The sequence below is a fragment of the Heteronotia binoei genome, chromosome 13 (assembly GCF_032191835.1).
Source record: "Heteronotia binoei isolate CCM8104 ecotype False Entrance Well chromosome 13, APGP_CSIRO_Hbin_v1, whole genome shotgun sequence".
Classification (NCBI taxonomy): domain Eukaryota; kingdom Metazoa; phylum Chordata; class Lepidosauria; order Squamata; family Gekkonidae; genus Heteronotia; species Heteronotia binoei.
Genome location: NC_083235.1, coordinates 33,449,515 through 33,472,449, shown reverse-complemented (window position 1 = coordinate 33,472,449; position 22,935 = coordinate 33,449,515). Strand labels below are relative to the sequence as shown.

Genomic DNA, 22,935 nt, shown 5'->3' with positions numbered 1-22,935 from the left:
TGCTTTGCCAGGTTTGTTCAATCGTCCAGGAGCTACAGAGCAAAGCCTCTATTTTTTCTATTGGCTGAGGCTCTTTCCTTGGGGGAGGAAGGGGGGAGGGATAGTTTGTTTTGCCAGGCTCTTTCAATCGCACAGCAGAGCTACTGAGCCAGGCCTCTCTTCCTTCTATTGGCTGAGGCGCCTCTCCCTCCTAGTCCCTTGAGGAAGGAAGGAAAGAGCCAGAGCTTCCTTTGCCCAGTTTCCTGGATCCCATGGGAGAGATACAAAGAAAGCACCTTTAAGACCAATTAGTGCTAATGTTTTAAGCATGTTTTAATTGTGTTTGTCCATGTCCTTTATAAAGTATATATCTCTGCTACCTGGCATTACATTTTATGACACACAAGGCTCGGCCTGACAATGTCAGATTCGGTCCTCATAACAAATGAGTTCGACACCCCTGCTCCAGGCTGATCCTGCATTGAGCAAGGGACTGGACAAGATGGCCTGTATGGCCCCTTCCAATTCTATGATTCTACGTGGTTACTGTTGAGATGGTATAAGGCCAGCTGTACAGACCACACTCCCATCAGAGCACCGTGTATTGCATACGCACCATGAGACTCGGTGTCTTCTTGGATGGTCTCCTTCGCCCGTTCTCGTACCCTGTGTTTCCTGCCATGAGTTCTGTGATGTCTGTGGCCCTGCCTCACCAATGGCATCCGCACCCCAACATACAATGTTCTGTGCCCTGGAAAAAAGCAGACATATTTTGTTTTCCTGGCACCATAGCAGAGAATGTCATCATTCAACAACACTTCCCTTGATACATAATCCCTGTTCAACCCTGTTCAACCACAATGCACCCTCCCCCAACCAAAACTGGCCACAGCTGAGTCTTCAGCACCAGATTACCCTTCATCCTAATAGGCTAAAAATATGAAAGGTAAAATGCTTATGCTCCCAGACATGCAATAGACTTTGTTATCCTTGTGTGTATATGTTTTTAAGAGATCTGTGTTTGTGTTTTTAGGAGATCTGTCTCTCTCTATATGAGCCCCATAGGACTTTATGATCTGTTAACCAACATCTCCTTGTGCCCCCCAACCCAAGGGACATCTGACTTGCCTTGACTAGGGTCAGGACTTTTTCGGCTATGCCTCCCGTCTGGTGGAATGAGCTTCCGTTAGAGATCAGGGCCCTGCAGGACCTACTACAGTTTCATAGGGCCTGCAAAACAGAGCTCTTCCACCAGGCCTTTAGTTGAAGCGGTGGGTTCCTCCTTTCTTTCAGGCCTCCCCTCCAGTGACCTCAGACCCAAATGACCATCTGGGTCCCAATGGGTTGTATCTGTTGAGGCACTGATTAGCTGTTCTGAACATTTTAGATGTATATTAATCTGTAAATGTGATTTTAATGTTGTACTCTGTGATGGAACTCACCCTAAAAGCCTGCTTGAAGGAAAGGCAGGATACAAACCCAAATAAATACATAAATATGCTGCTATACTTCTTTGGTTATAAATAATTTATGGGGGTTTTAAGAGAGCCTAAGGCACTGTTGATGCTTTCTGATTTAAAGACTCACCGTTGCTCATTTAATCTGCTCTATTTGTGCCAGGTTTATTTATTTATTTAGCTATACCCAGGTACACAATAAGTTAGAATAATAAAACAGAAAAGACCTCTTGGTATACATTTTCAGATATATGCATCCAGAGAATAACAATAGAAAAAACATTTAATATCATGTAAAATTTAAAAAAATAATAGCTCACGATAAAATGGGTTATTTGGGAGGGTCTCACAAAGTATTCTGTTACTTGTGCCAGGTTTCAACTGGATGTTGTAGACATTTTATAGTGTTTTTAATAGGACTCATTGTTATTGTTTTAATTGCATGTTGTGCATTATTAACTGTAAACTGCTTCAAAAATAAACCCCCTTCACCACTGCCAGCACCAGATACTTATAGATACTTCAGTTCTCCTTCTTAGTCTGGCCAAAGATGCTAAAAACAACAAAAAAGGGTTCTTTTCTTATGTTCAGAGTAAGAAAAAGAGCAAGGACATGGTGGGACCATAGTGAGGGCAAGAAAGTGAAATTGTAACAGGTAATGAAGAGAGGGCGAAACTGCTCAATTCCTACTTTTCCTGAGTTTTCTCTTCTGAGGGAAACGGTGCTCAACATGGCAAAAACAGAACATATAAGGAGGGTATGAAGTTCCAACCTAGGATCAGCATAGGGGTACTACATAAGCACCTAGTTTCTTTGAATGAAACTAAGTCCTCGGGGTCAGATGAATTGCATCCAAGGGTTCTAAAAGAGCTTGCGGATGTAATTTCTGAGACTCTGGCTATTATTTTTGGAAATTCTTGGAGAACAAGAGAGGTGCCAGAAGATTGAAGGCGGGCAGGCGAATGTTGTCCCCATCTTCAAGAAGGGGAAAAAAGACGATCCGGGTAACTACCGACCTGTCAGCTCGACGTCTATACCTGGAAAAGTTTTAGAACAAATCATCAAACAGTCAGTCCTGGAACATTTAGAAAGAATGGATGTGATTATTAAGCGCCAGCATGGGTTTCTCAAGAACAAGTCATGTCAGACTAACCTGATCTCTTTTTTTGAGAAAATGACTACCTCGCTGGATCAGGGGAATGCTGTAGACATCGTTTATCTTGATTTCAGTAAGGCTTTTGATAAGGTTCCACATGCAAGTTGGTAAAATGTGGTTTGGATCCTGTTACCATTAGGTGGATCTGTAACTGGCTGACAGATCATACCCAAAGTGTGCTTGTGAATGGTTCCTCGTCCTCTTGGAGAGGAGTGACAAGTGGAGTGCCTCAAGGATCTGTCCTGGGACCTGTTTTGTTCAACATCTTTATCAATGATTTGGATGTAGGAATAGAGAGAAAGCTTATTAAATTTGCAGATGATACTCAACTGGGAGGGGTTGCAAACACAGAAGAAGACAGAAACAGGATACGGGATGACCTTGACAGGCTGGAAAACTGGGCTAAAATCAATAAAATGAATTTTAACGGGGATAAAGGTAAAGTTCTACATTTAGGTAGGAAAAATCCAATGCTTGGTTATAGGATGGGGGAGACTTGTCTTAGCAGTAGTATGTGCGAAAAGGATCTAGGGGTCTTAGTGGATCATACGCCAAACATGAGTCAACAGTGTGATGTGGTGGCTAAAAAGGCAAATGCAATTTTGGGCTATATCAACAGAAGTATAGTGTCCAGATCACGTGATGTGATGGTATCGCTTTACTCTGCTCTGGTAAGACCTCACATGGAGTATTGTGTTCAGTTTTGTGCACCACATTTTAAGAAGGATATAGACAAGCTAGAAGGAGTCCAGAGGAGGGCAATGAAAATGATGAAGGGTCTGGAGACCAAGTCCTATGAGGAAAGGTTGAAGGAGCTGGGGATGTTTAGCCTGGAGAGGAGACGGCTGAGAGGTGATATGATCACCATCTTCAAGTACTTGAAGGGCTGTCATATAGAAGATGGTGTGGAATTCTTTTCTGTGGTCTCAGAAGGTAGGACCAGAACAAATGGGTTGAAATTAAATCAAAAGAGTTTCCGGCTCAACATCAGGAAGAACTTCCTGAACGTTAGAGCGATTCCTCAGTGGAACATGCTTCCTCAGGAGGTGGTGGGCTCTCCTTCCTTGGAGGTTTTTAAACAGAGGCTAGATAGCCATCTGACAACAATGAAGATCCTGTGAATTTAGGGGGGAGGTGTTTGTGAGTTTCCTGCATTGTGCAGGGGGTTGGACTAGATGACCCTAGAGGTCCCTTCCAACTCTATGATTCTATGATTCTGGAAAATAAGGCATCTCTTTTTGACTTTCCAAATGCTCTTGTTCAAATGAACACCATTAGCTGCCCATCTGAGAGCAAGAAGTGTCTGCAGCAACACAGTTCCAGAATTGCTCCTTGGCAGCCAATGTTCATATCATCTGCTATTCCATACCAGCAGGGAAATAACAACACAGCAATCTAAGCACCACTCTGCTGGATCTCCAGGGTGTTCTAGCTTTATATTACGATGACATGGCCAGGATCGCTTACTGGAATGAAAGCCTGGAGAGAGTTCTCTGAAACCATCTGAGGTAAATATTGCAGGTAATAACATTGTTCCAGGACATCAATAGGTAGGGTCTTGGATTTTCAGGGTTACCATGCAAATAGGACAAAGGTTCTGATAAATCAACCCAAGGTATAATGTGTCAGAGATGTGTAGTGAGGATTTTGTGTCTCCCAAATCTCCACCATCCTTTCACTGCTTGCAAACACAAAGCAAGTTCAGCCTTGATCCTAATATCCTCTAACTGCCCTGTGGAGCCGCTACTGGCTCCATTGTGAAAGTTGAAAGTAACACAGAGCCACATAAGCAAAACAACAGCTCCATGAAAGCCATAAGGTAAAACTATAGATTCCTACAGCTACCCAATGTCACTTCCAGGATTGTACTCAAAAGTGAAGCACCCACAGAGAGGATGCTGGCTCCCCCCCCCTCCCCAGGATTAATTGGCAGGACGCCTCCTGACCAGTTTTCCCTCTAACCTGAATTAGCGTGAGCTACCTCACAGATTTTTAACCTCCAACTCACACATTTTTGTCTTAGCTCAGGAAAAATGGCCCCAGAGCAAACTAATTTATGCAGTAGCTCACAACTTTAATAACAGTAGCTCACAATTTAATGCCAGTAGCTCACAAAGCAGAATTTTTGCTCTTGAGATTCTGCAGCTTAAAGGAAACATTGCTCCTGACACAGCATAAGGCCTAGCAATCTGGTCTTCTGAGGATGAATTACGTGCTTTATAGAGCTGGCCAACTCTCACTTCCACCTTGCTCAGCTTCCTGCGGGCCATGCTTCAGAAACATACTTATGCCGACTATTTCCCTGACTTCCAAAAGGGGCTTTTGATCATGAAAAATAGTAGCTAGCAAATGTGAATACCAGTCTTTGTCAATTATCTGTTTAATATAAAATGAATAAACAACTAAGGAGGGGAGGAATCAAGAAGGTTATTGAAGAAAAGGGAGATGTAACTGTTCTTCAGGAGATCTGTACGGATTTTTTTTTCTTTAAAAATGGTAAATTCATAATAAACAAGATTAGGTCAAGTTTATTTAGTGCATTAAGGTTTATATTTCTTGCTTTATTTATACCCAACTTTTATCCCCCAAGGGGAACCCAAAGTAGCTTACAGTCCTTGGAACAACTACTCTGTGAGGAAGGTTAGGCTGAGAGAGGGTGATCGGCCCAAGGTCACCCAGCAACCTTCCATAGCATAGTGAGGATTCAGAATCAGGCCAGGCAGACACCACAAAAGCTTTAAGATAATTTTTGCACACCATTATTTAATATTAAAATGTTTTTTTAAAAACACCTGATAAACTCACCTTCTGCGCATCTAACGAATTTCCGAAGTGGCTTTTCCAGGCACAGTCAATGTACTTTCATTTCACTAGCACTCACCCTTTCAGTGTGCTACTTCTTAATCCTTTTTGAAGTTGATGTGCTGACATCATATTCAATCTAGAATGCTTTTATACATTAAATTATTGAGAGGGAAATCTGCTGCTATAAAAAGGTTCTTCGATCTCTCTCACTTTCCAAAATTCTTCCTTGGTTGGACAGACAATGATTGTGCAAAGAACTGAGTTTATCACTCAAAATTCTAGAAAATGTAGCTTTCTAGGTTGCTGATTGTTTTTTAAAGCTCTCTCTTCTAACAGTTTCACTTCCAAGAATTTCACAGTTATTCCTTATTTTGGTGCTCCACACTTCCGTAAAATATAGGTCAAGTTATTTAATACAAAAAGGATAACGTACTATTTTTGCAACCTGCCAATTCCTAGCTTCCTGAATCTTCAAATCCTGTCTAACTTCAACAGAAAATGTTACTTAAGGTTTTTAAAAAACATGCTTATTTTGGAAATCTCACAGTTTTTAAATAAAAGAGGATTCTTGAAATGTGCAAAAATTGAGTCTGATAGTATCTTAAAGACCAACAAAATTCTAGAGCATAAGCTTTCACGATTCTAACTGAAACAAACAGAATGTAGGTCCATCAGCCCTAATATTCAGGTCAGAAAGTGGGAGGACTGTTAAAAAAAAGAAGAGCCAATTGGAGTCAGGATGCAGAGGTACAATGTAAAATGCAATCAGATTACCGTAATTACAGCTAGGAGATTATGCACAGAGATGAAGAATCCAGAAAATTAGCATCTGTAATAAGCAAAGGATCGTGTCCCTTTTCAGCCCTGGGAGTCCATTTTCCTGACCTTGTTAAAGAATTTTAGCTTGACAATGTTACGTTGTAATCTGTCTTTGAAGCTTCTCTATAAGAAAACTGTCATTCTTAGATCAGCAACGGAATGTCCAGGATGATTCGCTTACAGGTTTCTGAGTACGGTGACTGAATGCCAGATTTATGTTTATTTATTCTTTTACATAGGAACTGGCCTGTTTGTTCAATGTACAGAGAAGAAGATAACACCTGATGACATATATAATACTGGAAGATCATAGTATCTTTCTGGATCACTTTTTGGGGTTGGAACTGAACAGCACCATTTTGTGGTGGTTTTGGTTCTACCTTCATGGTAGATTTCAGAGTGTGGTACTGGGGAACACTAATGTTTCGTCCGTTGGCCTCTGGTCTTTTTAACTTCTACATGATGATGGGAGAGGGCATCCTGAGACCTGGGGTGAGCTACTACCAAAATGCGGATGACCCAGCTCTATCTACTACATCCAGCAAGTTCCAGAGAGGCTGTGGAAACCATGGGTGTTTGGAGGCAGTTTTGGGATTCATAAGGGTTAACAAGCTGAAATTTAATTCTGACAAAAGGGAGGTGCTGCAGGTGGTAGAAAGGCCTGGAAATGCATTGTACATGAAGCCACTCCTGAAGGCTGTCTGAAAACTACAGTTGGTACAGAATGCTGCAGTCAGAATGTTGACAGGAGTAGGATGCCATGTCACTCTGGTCTTGTTTCATCTATATTGGCCCCCTATTTGCTTCCAGGCCCAATTCAAGGTACTGCTATTAACCTTCAGCATAATTGAAGGACCACCTACTCCCATAAGAACCTGGTCATCTTTGGAGGCCCTGTTTTGAGTACCCTTGCCATCTGAAACTAGATGGGTAGCAATCTGAGAAAGGACCTTCCCACACCAAGGAGATTCATCTGGCTCACTCTATCATTGTCTTCCACCTGTGGGTGAAGACATTTTTGTTCCCTCAGCATTCCCTTATTAGCTCTTAATAGCTCTCCTCCCTGTTTGTGTGACTCAGTGTTTATGTGTTTTTATGTTTTGTTATAAATATTTTAAATTTTGTGCATTTTAAATGCTGTTTTAATGTTTGAAATATTCACTACCTGGAGGACCCTGAGTTGGGTTGAAAGGCAGCTTATAATTGTTTTAAATAAATTAATAAAATAAAGATGATGACGTGAATGAACCTGGTATAGTGTGGCTGGTGTTGTCAGGTCTGGTGACTGTGTTGTTAGAGTACATATGAGGGAAAAACTGGCATCTTGTTAGAGTATGTATGGGAGGAATGTTGGCATCTTGGTCTACTGCAGGCCCTGGTCCCAGCATCCATGCCCACGTTAGAAACTGTTACTGTAAGTAAGAAAATGTTGTCTATGGGCAAGAAAAAGACTGCATCTTGATGCCTGTGTGAGAGGATTATCATTATCCAGCATAGATTATAGGTCACTAATGATGTGCTGAAACAAGTTTGAGCTATGAGCTGTAAATGACGACTAGTGGAGTTGTTTCTTTTGGGCCTATCTTGTAGCAGATTGTCCTAAGTACCATTCTGGCTTTGTCAATCTGTTTTCTGACTATATCAGGTGGGTACCATAATTCCAAAGATGTGTTTGTAAATCCCTCAGGTAAGAAACTCAGAGGGATGGGAACAGACGTGCCTGTAGCATAAGAGCTTGGCTGTGGAAAAGGGATCACCTGGTGTATTTAGGATGGTAACTGGAGACATGTTTATTGATTTGATGATCAGTAAGTTTCAAGTATAAAATGGAATTAATGAGTCAATTGTGAATTTGTCATGGATTCAGCCCTGACCCTGAAAACAGGTTCCAGTTTCATGTGTTTGAGGTCTTCATCCTGTGGCCTTTATTTCTATAAAATTGGGAAGACTGACATTTTGCTGCTCTGCTCTTTATTACTAATTTAAGTACATTGGGTCAGACTGGTTCCAGAAAAAGAGTGAAGAGAACAAAGCAGAGGAAGGAGCTACAAAGAATATTTTTCACCAAGATGGGCTTCCTCTTGAGAATGACTTCCCCTCAGTACAAAAGGAATTATTTATAGCAGTGGATGTCCTGCTTGCTTTGCATGGGATTTGATAAAGACTAGAAGCACATGAGAGACACCACTGATCTCAGAATCCTACTGGGAAGATTACTGCTATAAGTCACCTTGAGGATTAGTGCTGGGCCAGAGTACAAGTTAGAAATTTATATATCAATCCATCATAAATAGATCTTTTTTTTCCTGGACAGTTCTACAGTACTGAGGCTGCAAATACTCATGTCAACTTGTGAAGTGACAGCAAATTCAAAATTTAGCTTTTTCACATTCAGTGCCTCCCCCAATACTGTGATTGAAACCAAAGTTACATCATTGTGGAGTTAATGTCCCTCTCTCATTATTTAACTAGAATTGCTCATATTCTGTGCAACATAAAAATACACAAATTATTTGCTAAGGATTCCATCAAATTGATGATTTTAAGTGCTATGGTTCTTATGGATTTTTTTGTGCCAGCTGTCATAAACCGACATTTTATGACAACAGACAGAAGTTATACATAAAGTTCCCCCAAGAACATCCTATGACTTCCCAGGAAGGTTCAAAGATTCTGGATTGAAAAGTATCTGTTTTCTTGTGCTAAGCACAAACCTGATACATGTTCAGGTCTTCCCCCTCTCCCTCTCCCTTTCTCATCCCTGCACCACAATGCCAAGATCAAAGAATTCCTGCTTTAGGTTCCATAAATCCACATTAACTTTAGCCACACCTTTCCTTCTTCTACCTGAACCACTTATTAAGATCCAAATGTATCTAAATGATCAGGACTTTTTTGTAGAAAAAGACCAGCAGGAACTTATTTGCATATTAAGCCACACCCGACACCACCTTTGTTTCACATTAAGCTTTTTTGTAGAAAAGACCCAACTGGAATTCATTTGCATATTGGACCACACCCCGATGCCAAGGCAGCTGGAATTGTGTTCCTATGTGTTCCTGCTAAAAAAAAACCCCATGCAAATGGTCAAACACACTAATTTGCTGAGTCTGAAATAAAGTTTCAGGAATCATCATGCCCAGTGCTCCAACTTCCAAATTCTGAATGCAAAATTTGAGTTTTCTTAGCAAATAATTAGGGTATTTTTATGTTGCATAGAATATGAGCAGTCCTAGTTAAGTAATGCCCAGAATACCATTAATGGCATCTGGAACCTTCTCCCAGCAGAAGTTTACGTCAGTTCTCATGTAATTAATGATGATAAATGGCCTGCCAGGAAACACAGACAGAGAAAGAAACCAACAGCATGAAACAGTCTCACCTTCCAGTTCTTCTGGCTCATAATGAATATTGACAACATTGCTGGTGCCTCCTTGATCCACAACAGCTTCATCTTCAGGTCTCTGTTGGAAAAATAAATAGGGTAGATTAGACTGATATGGACTGTTACCATCTGCTTGTAGAACCAGATTAAACAACATGAGAATCATAGACTCATAGATGATGATGATATTGGATTTATATCCCGCCCTATACTCTGAATCTCAGAGTCTCAAAGCAGTCAAAATCTCCTTTACCTTCCCCCTCCCCCCACAACAGACACCCTGTGAGGTAGGTGGGGCTGAGAGAGCTCTAATAGCAGCTGCCCTTTCAAGGACAACTCCTACAAGAGTTATGGCTGACCCAAGGCCATTCCAGCAGTTGCAAGTGGAGGAGTGGGGAATCAAACTCAGTTCTCCCAGATAAGAGTCACACTTAACCATTACACCAAACTGGCTCTCAGGGGCCACATGGGCTATCTAGTCCAACCCCCTGCTCAATGCAGGATCAGTCTACATCATCCCCAATAAGTGCTCAATAGAATCACAGAGTTGGAAGAGGCCATGGTAATTAAGACTCTATGCAGAATTATGTTCCAAGGTGTTCTCTGGCACCAGGAAATATGGGATTGGATCTGTACTATGTTTGGCTCAGTCTTACCCAAATACCCTCTTGTTTAATCCACCTCTAGTTCCTACACTTATGCTGGTGAAAATCTGATCAGATTCAAATCATTGTCTTAAACAATCATGAACTGCTCTCATTTCTGTTGCAGTTATTATTTTGGGAAGAGGTTGTATTAATAATGAATTAGTAGAAAAATCAGCTTCCCCATCAGAAAGGACTAAAGGGGAGAAATTCACACTTTCCTACGGCCTGGGCTAGTCTGATTTTGCTGAGCTCTGTCAACTCTGTTCATTTTCTTGCTCGAAAAGTTGCATCCCCAATAAGAAATAAGGACACATCGGTATTTGCACTACAGTTCCATAGAAGTCAATATGGTTTAATTGCATCCTTTGTTTGAACGGAAAGCTGAGATTCTAAAAAAAAAAAATGAACGGCTTGGCAACTGATCACCTTTTCCACTCCAGTTCCCATGATAAAGAACACTGCTGGAGACTCTCAGTGCTATGAGTCATGGTAATCATCACAGTGCACAAAAGGGATACAGGTGAATAAATAGAAACACTGACTACAAAGACACTGTGACCGAGAGAGCCTTTAGCTAGCCACCTTAGGCCTCTTAAGAAGAACACTTCACTGTTCATTTAAAATAAAACCTGTAGCTCTTCCAAATTACAAATGCCAAGTCCCGCGTTGTGGAGGATTAACCCAAGCAATCTGCATTCAGTTTTTAGCACTCAAAGACATACTATTCGTATGCACATCCCTTCTTCCACTAGATGAACAGAAAGACAGCACAGTCTGGTATAGTCAAATAAGAATTTTTGTCACATATGTATAATTGTTTAGGGATGGTATCACTGATGTTGATGTCATTTTTAAAAATCCTCCAGCAAAGGGGAACTGGTGCTAATCCTTTACACAGTTTTTAAGGGGAAGAGGATTTAGGAAGATTTGTCTCAGGTAAAAGGCTGCCATAGTGTATTACTTTCCCATCCATCTCAGTTTTCCATTGAAATAGTTCCTGTCCATACTATGTGAAGCTGTTCAGCAGCAGAAGAGCAAAAGTCAGACTCACAGAGAGATGAAGCATTGTTAGAAAAAACAGAACAGCCCTTTTTGTCCAAATGACTCGCAATCCAAATTTAGAAGGGGGAGACAGCAAATTTAAAACATTCATAAATCAAGTCCTAAAGAAAATTAAGACTATCAAAGCTTTGCTGTGAGAACTGAGAAAGATATACTGTCATGGGTGCTGCTTAGGAAAAAGGATTTTTTTTTTCCTCATCAAAGACATGGATACCGGATGAATTGTAGACTTGAGTTATCAACCGTAGCCTGATAAATCCCCTCCTGGTATAACTCAGTAACTCCCAACACCAACACCTTTCACACCTCATTTCATCTATTAAAATTCTTAATAGTGTTGGGAAAAGACGATGTTTAGCGTACAAAGGAGAAGAGAAGAAGACCCTGCAAGAAGACAGATAGGACAGGGAGATCAGCACTAGGGATGGGCACAAACCTCCTCACAAACTTAAATTCATCATGAAAATCACCCAGTTCATGGTTTGTGAGCCAAGGGTCATGCAACTGTGTCTGCAACAAACCTCCCATCAACCTCCATGGTTTTCATGGAAGTCCATGCATTTAGTGTCAGCAGTTCATGCGCCAAACACACTGGCACTGATCAATTAATCGTCAAAGCAATGGAGGGGATGGACTTCTGCCGCTCCTTCTGCAGGAGTCAAGGTGCACTTTTAAGACCAACCAAGTTTTATTTAGAACGTAAGCTTTCGTGTGCTCTCTAAGCACACTTCATCAGACAAGGGGATCAGCACTTCTGCAGTGCTGGGAAATAGCAGTCTCCAAAACTCAACAGGCAGTGCTGGCTGCCAACAAAAGAGCTCTCTATGAGAGCAGAATGGATATATACCCCCAGCTCACACGCAGCCGTTTTTACTTTAGAACAGGCAGGCAAAGAGAGAGTTAGAGGCAGAGAGGAAAGGGAACTGGATGTCATTCCTCAGTATGAAAAAAGTGGACTTGGGGGCAGTGTTCCCTCTAAACTGAGTTTGCATGAGCTAGTTCACAGATTTTTAGCCTCCAGCTCACACACTTTCATCTTAATTCAGGAAGGATAACCCCAGAGCCCACTAATTTATGCAGTAGCTCACAACTTTAGTGCCAGTAGCGCACAAAATAGAATTTTTGCTCACAAAACTTTGCAGCTTAGAGGGAACACTGGTTGGGGGCATTTGGTGCTTATTCAGGGCTCTGAGGCACCTTCTGCTCAAACTGAGCAGCAGGGCTCAGCCAACGGGTTCCTTAGCTGAGGACCCACACTCATCATTGGGATTTTTGAATCCTCAATTTCTTTCCCCCCTTTTTGCCCTTTGGACCCTCAACTTCTGTGCCTCTGGACACCCCCCTCCCAGGCCTAATATCATCAGCTGTCCTTGCTGTGCCTGCCCTTCTGAGAGGAACAGTCAGGGTCAGCAGGTAAAAAGGGACCACTTTGAATTTTGTCACCTTTACCCAGTAATTATCTCAGGGAACCAAAATTAAACCTTGTCAGAAAATAATGAAGGCACTGATAGTGTTTCGAAGTCAAAAACCAGATATTACGTTTATTAATTTACAGAAGGCAAGGAAGGGAGGAAATAATATCTATCTTGTGTTTATGAAAATCAGTTGGCAGGCAGGAATTCAATTAACAAATGAACTTAGAACACTAAAGATGTTGGCAGACTGAAGTTGTACTATAAAAACAAACAAACAGTGTTTCCTTCACTCTGGATAACACACTTAATTAGCAAAAGATTCATAAAGTAGTTTCAGGCTTTTCATATATAAATCTACACTCTGTCTCACTCACTCAGAGGACTGACTGAACGCGTGACAGATATATCACCTCATAGACCCTTTCCTCTAGCAATCAGGTACACTCCAGACTGTAGAGCAATACCCAGGAACTAACACGCTTGAGGGCTATTCACACCAGCACCTCAATCCCCTTGTGTCAAGTCCCACACAGCTAGGATCCCTGTCTTGACTTCTGGGATTTCCACACAACCACAAGAACCTTTTGTCCCTCTCCCAGAGTGTTTGTGTTCTTTGTTAGAACCAGGAGTCTGTCCTTTGGCACTGACAGAACTCCTCAGAGTAGCCTTAAAGTTTCCCTCTGTCTTGCGACATGGTGTGCCACAGCTTTGAGAGTTTTCCCTCAGAAAGAACTTTGGATTTGCCCCTTCTCACAAATTAAACTCTCTTCCAGACAGAAGTTATAAAAACCACTAGTTCAGTAAACAGGAAGGTTCTTGAAGGACCTCACGAACAACAAACTGGGAAAAACCTCCATTTTCCTCGATTGTGCCCTAGTCAGTACTTTCTCTCACGTGTCATTCCTTGTCTGTCTCCAGATTGCTGCTCTTAGGGCAATTTCCCCCTTCTTCTCAGAAGTGCCACACTCAGTCTTATCCTCTCTCTCAGCTAGAGATGTAGCTAGGAAGTTGGAACATATCTCTGTCTCTCCTCTTTCCTATCAAGTATGTTAATTCCTAAATAAACCTTTATCTACTCTTTAATCAGGCTGTGTACTGTTGCTGTGTTAATTACTCTGCCAACAAATACTCCTTCAAAGAGACGAAAAGACACTTCACTAATAGCAACTACCATCAACCGCAGCCATTTCTTCCTTCTTCCTTCTGCTGTGTAAATTAATTTTTCACAGCTCTTCTGAAAGGAAAAAAAAATTTCCCAAGGAAAGCTAGAAGGGTTTTTTTCTCCCTCCACCAACAAGAAGTTCCAGCCAAGTTACAAGATCAAAAAAAGGAGCCACAGCCAACAATCCATCCATTCACAAGTTGGAAGTTATGGGGCAGATTTTGGCAGATCCTCTGGCAGTGATAAGCATTGCTGAGCTTGTCTAACACGATCTATGTGTCTGCATGACTCTGCTTTGGACAGCACCATTTGAATAATGAATATGTGAAACTGCCTTCTACTGAGTCAGACTATTGGTCTATCAGGGTCAGTATTGTCTACTCTGGCGGTAGCTTTCCTGGGTATCAGGTAGAGGTGTTTGACATCACCAACTACCTGATGCTATTAACAGGAGATGCCAAGGACTGAACCCGGGATGTTCTGCATGCCCAGCAGATGCTTTACCACTGAGCCAGGGACCCTCCTCCAATAAATCAAGCACTTACATCAGGGCTCCCCAATGTGGTGCTTGTGGACACCATGGTGCCTGTTAATACCTTTCCTGATGTTCACCAAGTGTTTTTAGAAAGTGGGAGGGGCCAGGTGGGCTTTTGCCCAGCAAGACTTCTGATTGGCTATGCAGATTTTTAAAAACATTGCTTTGGCAGCAGCTGTCACCACACCATAAGGATCTTTAATAGAGCTTTTTTTGAGCAGGAATGCATAGGAACGCAGTCCTGGCTGGCTTGGTGTAAGGGGGTGTGGCCTAATATGCAAATGAGACAATGGTGGGCTTTTTTTGTAGGAAACTATGTAAAACAATAGTGATGTCAGGTGATGTGGTCTAATATGCAAATGAGTTCCTGCTGGGCTTTTTCTACAAAAAAAGCCCTTATCATTTGGCAGCTGACTCTGCCTCCTGCAGCAACCATTTGGTGGCAATAATTTTGTGACTGCGCCCACCAGTGTCTGAATTCCAAATGTGCCCACTGGTTCAAAAAGTCCGGGGGCTCTAGACCTACAGGTTCTGAGCATAGTACAAATAACTAGTTATAATTCACACCTACAGCCTTGCAAATTAAATCTAACTAATATATAACCCAAGAAGAAATTAAGGCAGGGAAAGTGAGCAAAATTGAGAACAGGAAATAAAGGGCAGAGTACAGGTAGATATGGTAAATAGAGGCATGATGGAATAATGGAGATTATCAAAAAGAAAAGAGGGGGTACTTTTCAGGGAGGGTTTTTAAAAATATACAGACAGATGAAGCAATATAAACAGCAGGAGGAAAGAAACTTTCATAAGAGGCCACAGCAGAATCCTAATGAGTATGGGAAAGAACAGGAGGGTTGAAGACTAGAACCAGCAGAGCAAAGGAAATGAGAAGTGCTGCAGAAAGACAGAATAAGCAGGAAAGTCAGAGAGTTAAAAATTAGAATGAGAAGTTTATAGGGAATGCAAAAGTGGCAAAAACCAATGAAGATGCAAGCGGGGCTGAAAGGGAGTGGTGATGGGAAAGTTTCAGCAGGGTGACTGAATGAAGAACAGAAATAGGACAAAGTAGAGATCATAAACAGGTACACTAATTCAGCTAGGAGAGAAGAAAGAGATGCAGACAACTAGAACAGGAACAAGGTTGGAGTTCAGAGACACAACACAAACGGAGACAACATTGAACAATTGGCTATCTCGGAGAAACAAGAGACATCTGTATTTTATCCAAAGCTTCCCTGGCTTTTTTGCTGGGTTACTTCTTAATTCTTTGTTTCCGCTGAAAACTGTGTGACTCATGAGCCATCTCAAGCAAGTCTCTAGAAAGGAGGCAAAGACATTTTCCAAATAAATGATAAATAAACAAACCAATCCAGACCTGAAAAAAACTTTCTCATCAGTCTTAAGAAGGGGAACTGATAGGGACAAGTTCTCCCAAAATGGCTGGATGTTGAGCTCACTTTCATCCATCTCATTAGATAGCCTGACTGTTACCAACAGAGATAATAAAAAGAAAACCCATGCCTCTAATGATCAAAATGTTGAAGAAGCCTCCAACGAACAATTTACATACTCTCTCTCTCGGCTTGGCTTCACGAACGAAGATTTAAGAAGGGTGCAATAGTCCACGTTTGCTGCAGGCTCGCTGGTGGCTGACAAGACCAATGTGGGACAGGCAGGTCCGGCCACAGCGGCTGCAGGGAAAAGTCTGATTTAGGGTTGGTCCTGTAGCAGTGCGATTCTTCCTCAATCTCCTTTTGTCCTCAAGACCAGCTATGCGTGTGTTCTCAAAGGAAGAGACAGCCTGGTGGATGGTGTGCCTCCATGCTTTGCGATCTGAGGCTAGGTCAGACCACTGGTGATGGTTGATGTGACAGGTGCTAAGGGATTTCTTCAAGGAGTCCTTGTACCTCTTCTTTGGTGCCCCTCTATTTCGATGGCCGGTGGAGAGTTCGCCATACAGGGCAATCTTGGGAAGGCGGTGGTTTTCCATCCTAGAAATATGCCCTGCCCAGCGCAGCTGCGTCTTCAACAGCAGTGCCTCGATGCTGGTAACCTCTGCCCGCTTGAGGACTTCAGTGTTGGTCACAAAGTCACTCCAGTGGATGTTGAGGATGGTGCGAAGGCAGCGCTGATGAAAGCGCTCAAGGAGTCGCAGGTGATGACGGTATAAAACCCACGATTCGGAGCCATAGATGAGGGTTGTCATCACAACCGCTTTGTAAACATTGATCTTTGTGCCTTTTTTCAGATGCTTGTTGCTCCACACTCTTTCGTGCAGTCGGCCAAATGCACGGTTTGCCTTTGCCAGCCTGTTGTCAATCTCCTTGTCGATCTTGGCATCTGAGGAGATGATGCACCCCAGGTAGCTGAACTGCTGGACTGTCTTCAGAACTGATTCACCCACAGTGATGCAGGGAGGGTGATAATCTTCCTGGGGTGCAGGCTGGTGGAGAACTTCTGTCTTCTTCAGACTAACTTCTAGGCCGAATAGCTTGGCAGCCTCTGCAAAGCAGGACGTCATATGCTGCAGAGCTGATACCGAGTGGGAGACGAGTGCAGCATCATCAGCAAACAGTAGCTCTCGGATGAGTTTTTCCATTGTCTTGGAGTGTGCCTTTAGTCGCCTCAGGTTGAACAGGCTGCCATCGGTGCGATAGCAGATGTAGACACCATCGTCCTCATCTAGATCTACTGCGGCTCTTTGAAGCATCATGCTAAAGAAGATCGTAAAGAGAGTTGGCGCGAGAACACAGCCTTGCTTTACACCTGTGCCTATTGGGAAGGGCTCCGAGAGGTCGTTGCAGTGTCTGACTTGGCCTCGCTGGTCTTCGTGTAGCTGGATGATCATGCTGAGGAACCTTGGGGGACATCCTAAACGTTCCAAGATTTGCCACAGGCCTTTCCTGCTAACGGTATCGAAGGCTTTGGTAAGGTCGACAAAAGTCACATACAGAGCCTTGTTCTGTTCCCTGCATTTCTCTTGGAGCTGCCTGAGAACAAATACCATGTCGGTGGTGCTCCTGTTAGCTCTGAAGCCGCACTGGCTCTCTGGGAGGAGTTCTTCTGCAATGGTGGGCACCAGTCTGTTCAGGAGTATTCTGGCAAGGATTTTGCCTGCGATGGAGAGCAGGGTTATCCCCCGGTAGTTGGAGCAGTCTGACTTTTCCCCTTTGTTCTTGTATAGGGTGATGATGATTGCATCGCGAAAGTCCTGTGGTAATTTGCCTTGTTCCCAGCAGGTGACAAGTACTTTGTGAAGTGAGCTATGTAGTACTGTGCCCCCATGCTTCCAGATCTCTGGTGGAATTCCATCAACTCCTGCTGCCTTGCCACTTTTCAGTTGCTTGATGGCTTTAACAGTCTCTTCTAGGGTGGGGATCTTATCCAACTCTGTTTTCACCGGTTGAAGTGGGGTGAGGTGGATTGCTGAATCTTGAACTACGCGGTTGGCACTGAAGAGAACCTGAAAATACTCCGACCACCGTTTCAGTATGGATGCCTTGTCTGTGAGGAGCACTTGGCCGTCTGCACTATGCAAGGGACTCTGAGCCTGATATGATGGACCATATACTGCCTTCAGGGCTTCGTAGAACCCTCTTAAATCACCAGTGTCTGCACACAGCTGGGTTCTCTCTGCAAGCTTGGTCCACCACTTGTTCTGAATGTCTCGAAGCTTGCGCTGGAGGTTGCTACATGCAGCGCGAAAGGTTGCTTTTTTCCCAGGACAGGAGGGCTGAGCAAGATGTGCTTGGTAGGCAGATCTCTTTTTTGCCAGTAATTCTTGGATCTCTTGATTGTTCTCATCAAACCAGTCCTTGTTCTTCCTTGTGGAGAACCCGAGGACTTCTTCAGAGATCTGCAGGACGGTAGTTTTTAGGTGTTCCCAGAGTGCTTCTGGAAAAGGGTCTGTGGGGCAACTGAGGTCCTCAATTCTTGACTGGAGTTTTGCCTGGAAGGCAGCTTTAACTTCGGCTGACTGGAGGCTGCCAACCTGAAACTTCCTCCGAGGGATACCTCCTCTCCTGGGTGTGGGTTTAAAGTGAAGACGGAGATTGCAGCGTACAAGACGATGATCCGTATGACATTCTGCGCTGGGCATTACTCGGGTGTGTAAGACATCTCGAAGATCTCTCTGGCGCACCAGAATGTAGTCGATAAGGTGCCAATGCTTGGACCGTGGGTGCATCCAGGTTGTCTTCAGACTGTTCTTCTGCTGGAAGATAGTGTTGGTGATGGTGAGCTGGTGCTCCATGCAGAATTCTAGCAGGAGGCGCCCGTTGTCATTGCAGTTGCCAATGCCGTGTTTGCCAAGTACTCCTTTCCAGGCTTCCGAGTCTTTACCTACTCTGGCATTGAAGTCGCCAAGGATGATCACCTTGTCCTCTGTAGGGGTCTTCCGTACGAGGTTGCGTAGATCAGCATAGAACTTGTTCTTTTCTGCAGGTTCTGCTTGAAGGGTTGGGGCATACACACTGAAGAGTGTTGCATGCTGCTTGTTTTGAAGTGGGAGGCGCATGGACATGATGCGATCTGAGTGACCTGTTGGAAGGTTTTCGAGTTTGGAGGCAATGGAGTTCCTGACCATGAAGCCAACGCCAGAAAGGCGGCTCTCAGCCTTTGACTTACCCGACCAGTAGAGGGTATAGCCAGCACCGTGTTCTTGAAGACTACCTTCCTCAGGGAAACGGACCTCACTGAGAGCTGCTATGTCGATATTCAACCTGAGAAGTTCGTGGGCAACTAGAGCAGAGCGTCGTTCAGGGCGACCACTGCCTACTGTGTCAAGCATGGTTCTGATGTTCCAACACGCAAGCTTTAGTCTTTGCACACTTTGTGAGGCAGGTGCATGCCTTTTCTTTGTTGTTATTTTTCGACCGCAAGTAAGGATGCCCGTTGACCGCGGCTAGCCAACTGGGGTGGGGGAGACGAGCTTTGTTTAGGCCACCTTTTCTAGGCCCCTCTCCGTGTGGAGCAAGCAGTGCTGTCCCTAGATAAGGCTGCTTGGTCGTTCAGGGTGCTGCCGAAAGATGCTTTCGTCTCCGGGTTAGCATCAGGCGACCAATATCCTGAACCGCCTACATGCAGGATCGGGACTGCGGCTTCCAGTGGCACCTTCCACCTGCCGTTTCGCCCCTTGCCTATCGCTGCAGGACTTGATGCGTTGTGGGTTGTGTGTGTGGATATGCCCTTCAGGCCTGCGCAGAGGAATTTTTTAGGTGAAGCGCAGTGTGCGCGGTACTGGCTCCACCCTTTCACCTGGGGGTCATCTGCCATGGCCCAGTAAGCCGGGACGCCGGCAGTGAGTCCTCCAGGTGGTAGGTGTTACATTAACGAGCTCTATCTGCCCGGGTTTGATGTTAGAGTTTTCCTTCTCTTAGGCTGACGAAGTTGGTGGGCCCAGCCTGCCCATCCGGTTATACCGCCGGACAATTCGGTCGCACCATGACGTAGCAAACTCTGTGAAAACGGGGGGGACCAGCGAGAAGGTGTTGCTACGGATGCAGTAATGCAGGAGAGGCCCTTGCAGTGACCATCTGCCAGGCATAGCCAGACAGTGACCACGCGGCGTTCACTACACCGGGAGAGGAGAGGCTATGTATTGCGCATGCACTTTCCCTGGGGGGGGGGGTAGGATTCCCAGAGGGAGCCCACCCCCCCACCCCCAATTTACATACAATGCAATCCTAAACAGCAATTCAGTCACATGGAATCAAAAGGCTTTCTAAGGGCTTTTTTTGTAACAGGAACGCCTTTGCATATTAGGCCACACACCCCTGATGTAGCCAATCCAATTACAGGGCTCTTAGTACAGGGCCTATTGTAAGCTCCAGGAGGACTGACTACATCAGGGATGTGTAGCCTAATATGCAAAAGAGTTCCTGCTACAAAAAAAGCCCTGGATAACTTAGCCCAAGGGGCAAATATGCTCAATTGTAAATTAACTCCAGCTTGAGTGTTCCCTTTCGGTCCCTCTGGGGGATGAGCTCAGACTCAAAAGTTACAACAGCAAAGGCCTGCTTGACCCTGAAACCTCTTTTATAGCAGTCATAAAGCGTTGCTGAATTGGCATCCAATAGATCTCCTTTTATTTAGAAGGAGAGATAGGATTTATACCCCACCCTTCACTTGGGAATCTCAGCACAGTTTGCAATCTCCTTCCCTTTCTCTCCCCACAACAGACACCCTGTGAGGTAGGTGAAGCTGAGAGAGTTCTGACCCAAGGTCACCCAGCTGCTGCATGCGAAGGAGTGGGGAATCAAACCTATGGGCATAATCAAAGGGTTTGAGAAATAACTTTACCTTCTGGCTCCATAAATTCTGCTCTCAGGGCAAATACATCACTAATTTGCTGCTAAACAGAAATCTGAACTTACTGCATACATTACCTAGGATCAAGGAGGTTTTTATTATTACAACCTGGTAACTTTCCATTCAATAATTACATCTGCGACAGACTTTCTTAACAACAACTTCCCAGAGACTGGCTTGACAAGGTTTATAGGGAGGACTGAAAGCTGCTTCAGAAAGTGATTTCATTTATAGAGACAGCACACCTTCCATTAATGTGTCTTGCAAGTATGTCTAAAGACCGATAGCAACAGGGTGAGCCAACACAAAGAAGGCCATGGTTCCTGTGGGGTTTTTTACAAAGTGGAAGAGGAATTGGCAGGTGCAGCTTGGCATGGATGACTCACTTTGTGTAATCCATCTTGAGAAAGAAAGGCAGACTATAAATAACATAAATAAATAAATAGGTAAGAAGCTGTACCTGCTGAAATTCCTTCTTGTTGAAGGATAGGAATATTTTGTGCACAAAAAAGAAAGAACCTGCAGGGGGCAACAAACTCTAGCTAGACAGGATTGTAGGCTGTACCATCTTTCTAAAAGGGCTTCTTCCTGTCTGTCTACAGAATGCTACTCTTAGGCTTTTCTTGGACAATAGTCTAGAACAAGGATGGCCAAACCTGCTTAACTTAAGAGCCACATAGAATAAATGTCATATTTGAGAGCCACAAGACATGAACATAAGATGTTTGAGAGCCGCGAAGGAAGGAGGGAAGGGAAGGAAGGAAAGGAAACTTTAAATGCATTCTCCAAGCCACTGGCTGGCTTGGCGAAGTTATTTAAAGAGACAAATGCTTTCTCTAAGCCAGCCAATGTGGCGGGAGGGGGGCTTCAAGAGCCACACAATATATGTGAAACAGCCACATGTGATTCCTGAGCCACAGTTTAGCCACCCCTGGTCTAGAAGTCTCTCTTACCTAGTTCAGCAATTAGGTTAATCTTTTCTATTTCCTATCCAGTTCCTGAACAAAACTTTCTTTACTCAATTCAGTATCCAGACTGCTGCATAGGCACTCTGCCAACACTTCTATCTATCTGCGAAAGGCAGAAAAGACTTGTGTCTCCTTTGTGTATGGCTGTTATAGGCAGCATAACAAAAGCAAATAGCCTGGAATGCCGAAGAAAACAGGCTATGACCAGGGCAAATGAACAGACCTAAACCTAACCTTTGCCCCCCTATAGCCAAGGACAACAACTGGAGGATAGGCAATATTAGACAACCCCTCACTGACTTTACTTCCTGTTCATGTGTCAATGTGTTTTTCTGTTAATATTTAAACTTATTTTAATCTTTTTCTTGCTTGCCGCCTTGTGGGCCTAAGTTGGTAGCTTTAGAATACTTTAAATAATCAAAAAGTAATTTGTTAACTATGGAAATCATTGTTCTCCTGACCAGTCCAGAATGCTGCAGAAGCACTGATGCCAGCCACGGAATAAGACGACCATTTCAAATCATTGCAATGCATTACTTAAATACTCAATGGTCTGCAGTGCAACCACCACAATTTTTACTACAGAATGTCAATTTAATGGGAGAGCAAGATTCAAAACCAATAGCACCTTAAATGCCAACAAGATTTCCAGGGTATAACCTTCCAAATCATACCTTGGAAATCTTGTGGGTCTTTAAGGAACCACTGGACTCAAATTTTAGTTCTGTTGTAGACTAACACCACTACCCACATGAAACTAACTTAATTGGAGGAGTTAAAATGGTCGGTTTTTCATTACTCTAGAAGGGAAGCATGCAATACAAAACATAACAATTTTTGACCACTGAGCAATGACCATAACATTTACATGGCTTACAGCTCTCTAAGCCAGACAAGGATTTGGGATTTTTGCTACCATGTTCATTTGCTCAATGCTTTGCTCATTAGCACACAGGCTGCAATGAACAGTCCCCATGGTGACATCACAATAATTTTTTAAAAAAATAATTCTTTCATGTATGCCTGGTAACCAGTGCAGTATAAACCAAACTGACGTGTTGACACCATTGATCTTTCACTATAAAATAAGCATTAAGCACACAACCTGTGTCACTTGGGGACAGGTTTATATATTTCAAAATGTTTTCCTGATGCTATGGCAAAAGATCAAGCTTTTAGAGTCTGAGTGGACTGAAAAGAAAGGTTGAAAATAGATTTGTCATACTGCATTTGTTT

General features: G+C 43.4%; 1 protein-coding gene across 3 annotated transcripts in view; it reads right to left on the bottom strand.

The window, feature by feature from the left end:
• SLC4A8 (solute carrier family 4 member 8) overlaps nt 1-22,935 on the bottom strand; it is a 132,733-nt gene that overhangs the window by 52,212 nt on the left and 57,586 nt on the right. For all 3 annotated transcript variants that reach the window (XM_060253453.1, XM_060253454.1, XM_060253455.1), the window contains exons 2-3: nt 9,599-9,680; nt 596-730 (exon numbers count right to left, since the gene is read on the bottom strand). In XM_060253453.1, coding sequence (XP_060109436.1) covers nt 596-730; nt 9,599-9,680 — 217 coding nt within the window. The remainder of the gene's footprint in view (nt 1-595; nt 731-9,598; nt 9,681-22,935) is intronic.